The 1,976-nt window shown below is 38.4% G+C and overlaps 1 protein-coding gene across 1 annotated transcript; it reads right to left on the bottom strand.

Annotated features, from left to right (window-relative positions):
* Window positions 1–841: 841 nt before the first annotated feature.
* Window positions 842–1,491, bottom strand: LOC138873255 (uncharacterized). The gene is made up of 2 exons (XM_070151700.1): window positions 1,327–1,491; window positions 842–1,126 (listed from the first exon to the last, which is right to left on the bottom strand). The coding sequence occupies exons 1-2, from the start codon at window positions 1,489–1,491 to the stop codon at window positions 842–844; spliced, it is 450 nt and encodes a 149-aa protein (XP_070007801.1).
* Window positions 1,492–1,976: the final 485 nt, after the last annotated feature.

Below are 1,976 nucleotides of genomic sequence, written 5' to 3' on the forward strand. Positions count from 1 at the left end.
TCTTGTAATAAATTTAAAAAAGAAAAATAAACACGAGGTTTTTATCTATAACCCATTTCAGTACATAGCCTTTACCCTAACTATGGTAAGGTTTTTCTTTGGCCTTAGCTCGTGACTTTGCTCTGCACTTGACTCATTTAATGAGTGAACTTTTCAGGGCTTGATCTTCTTTGCCTTCCTTATACACATGCCCGTGTATATTATGTGGTCCCCCAAGTGTTTGAGCGTTAAAGTATGAAGCCTCGAGCACTTGATTATTCCTATCATTTGGTCCTTTCCCTGTAAAGGAAAAACATACGGGACTCGAAGGTACGATTATAGATGAAGACTGCTTAATCCATTTGAATTTCTATCAGAATAATTGTAATCCTTGGCCAGGAAGTTTAATTTATTCCACGTGCCTTGCAGGTCGTGACTCATTATTTAGTACGGGTTAGCATTTTTCCTATCATCTAAAATCGTTAGTAAAATTTTAACAATTCAAAAATTAAATTTTAAAATATGGATACTTGACCGTGGGTATTCTTCAGAAATAATATCTCTTCAGATGAACAACATTCCAATGTGAAGGTAGTATCTTGCCATTCATTGTTTCCAGCTCGTATGCTCCTTTACCTGCAATATCATGAATTCTTATGGATCCTTCCCATGTTGGACTTAATTTCCCCGAGTTAGCTGCCTTCGTAGTTTGAAAAACCTTTATGAGCACGAAGTCCCCAATTTTGAAGAATCTTAGGCGTGCTTTTCTGTTGTAGTATCGTTCTATGGCCTGCTTCTGTGCTGCCATTCTTATTAGTGCAGCTTCTCTTCTTCCTTCAAGTAAATCAAGATTTACACGCATTTACTCATCATTAGATTCTTCTGTTGCCTGTGTGAACCGTGTACTCGGCTCTCCTATCTCAACTGGAATTAAAGCTTCAGCTCCATAAACCAATGAAAATGGTGTTTCTCCTGTACTTGTTTTTGCTGTTGTGCGATATGCCCATAAAACACCAGGTAACACTTCTGGACAATTACCTTTGGATTCCTCTAAACGCTTCATTAGATTGTTGATAATGACTTTGTTTGTTGACTCATCTTGCCCATTACCGACCGGATGATAATGTGTAGACGTAATCCTTTTAATCTGCCAACTTTGAAAGAATTCTGTGATTTGAGTGCCTATAAACTGAGGACCATTATCACACACGATCTCCTTTGGCACACCAAATCGGCATATGATATTACGCCAAATGAAATCTTTAACTTCCTTTTCTCGCACCTGTTAAATGCTCCTACCTCTACCCATTTAGTAAAATAATCAGTGAGTACGAGCAAAAATTTTACCTGTCCTTTTGCTTGCGGTAGTGGACCCACGATATCCATCCCCCATTTCATAAATGGCCACGGTGCAATGACCAGATTTAATAACTCCGTGGGCCTATGCATATTATTACTATACCTTTGGCATTTATCATATTTAGCCACGAAACTTTCAGCTTCTTCTTCCATTTTAGGCCAATAATAACCTGCCCTAATTAAGGTTCTTACCAATGACCTTCCTCTTGCGTGATTCCCACAATGCCTCTCGTGTATTTCTCTCATTACATATTCCATCTGAAAAGGTCCGAGGCATCTTGCTAAGGAACCACCGAACATTTTTCGGTAAAGATTGCCTTGCTTTAAGCAATACCGAGCAGCCTTTTTTTGAAGCTCATGAGCTTTTTTCTTATCTTCAGGGATGGTACCATACTGCAAAAAAGCAGCAATCTCGTTCCTCCAATCCCAAGTTAAGTTATTAAAATTTACCTCATTCTTATCAAGGTCGAGAACTGAATGAAACAAATGAATAACTGAAGCATTTTCATTGCTTGCCACGTCTGCCGTAGATGCAAGATTAGCTAGGGCGTCGATTTCAACATTTTCATCCCTTGGTATTTGTGTTACTATCCAGGTTTAAAATTGCTTTATCAAATCCTGTACCTTCTCTAAGTATT

The sequence above is a fragment of the Nicotiana sylvestris genome, chromosome 7, assembly GCF_000393655.2.
Source record: "Nicotiana sylvestris chromosome 7, ASM39365v2, whole genome shotgun sequence".
NCBI classification, from domain to species: Eukaryota; Viridiplantae; Streptophyta; class Magnoliopsida; order Solanales; family Solanaceae; genus Nicotiana; species Nicotiana sylvestris.

Excerpts from the sequence above, each read along its gene's own strand:
- LOC138873255 (XM_070151700.1), bottom strand. The coding sequence starts at position 1,491 with ATGGAAGAAGAAGCTGAAAGTTTCGTGGCTAAATATGATAAATGCCAA. Across the intron at positions 1,127-1,326 it reads TACCGCAAGCAAAAGGACAG|ATTAAAAGGATTACGTCTAC; the intron begins GTAAAATTTTTG and ends CAAAGTTGGCAG.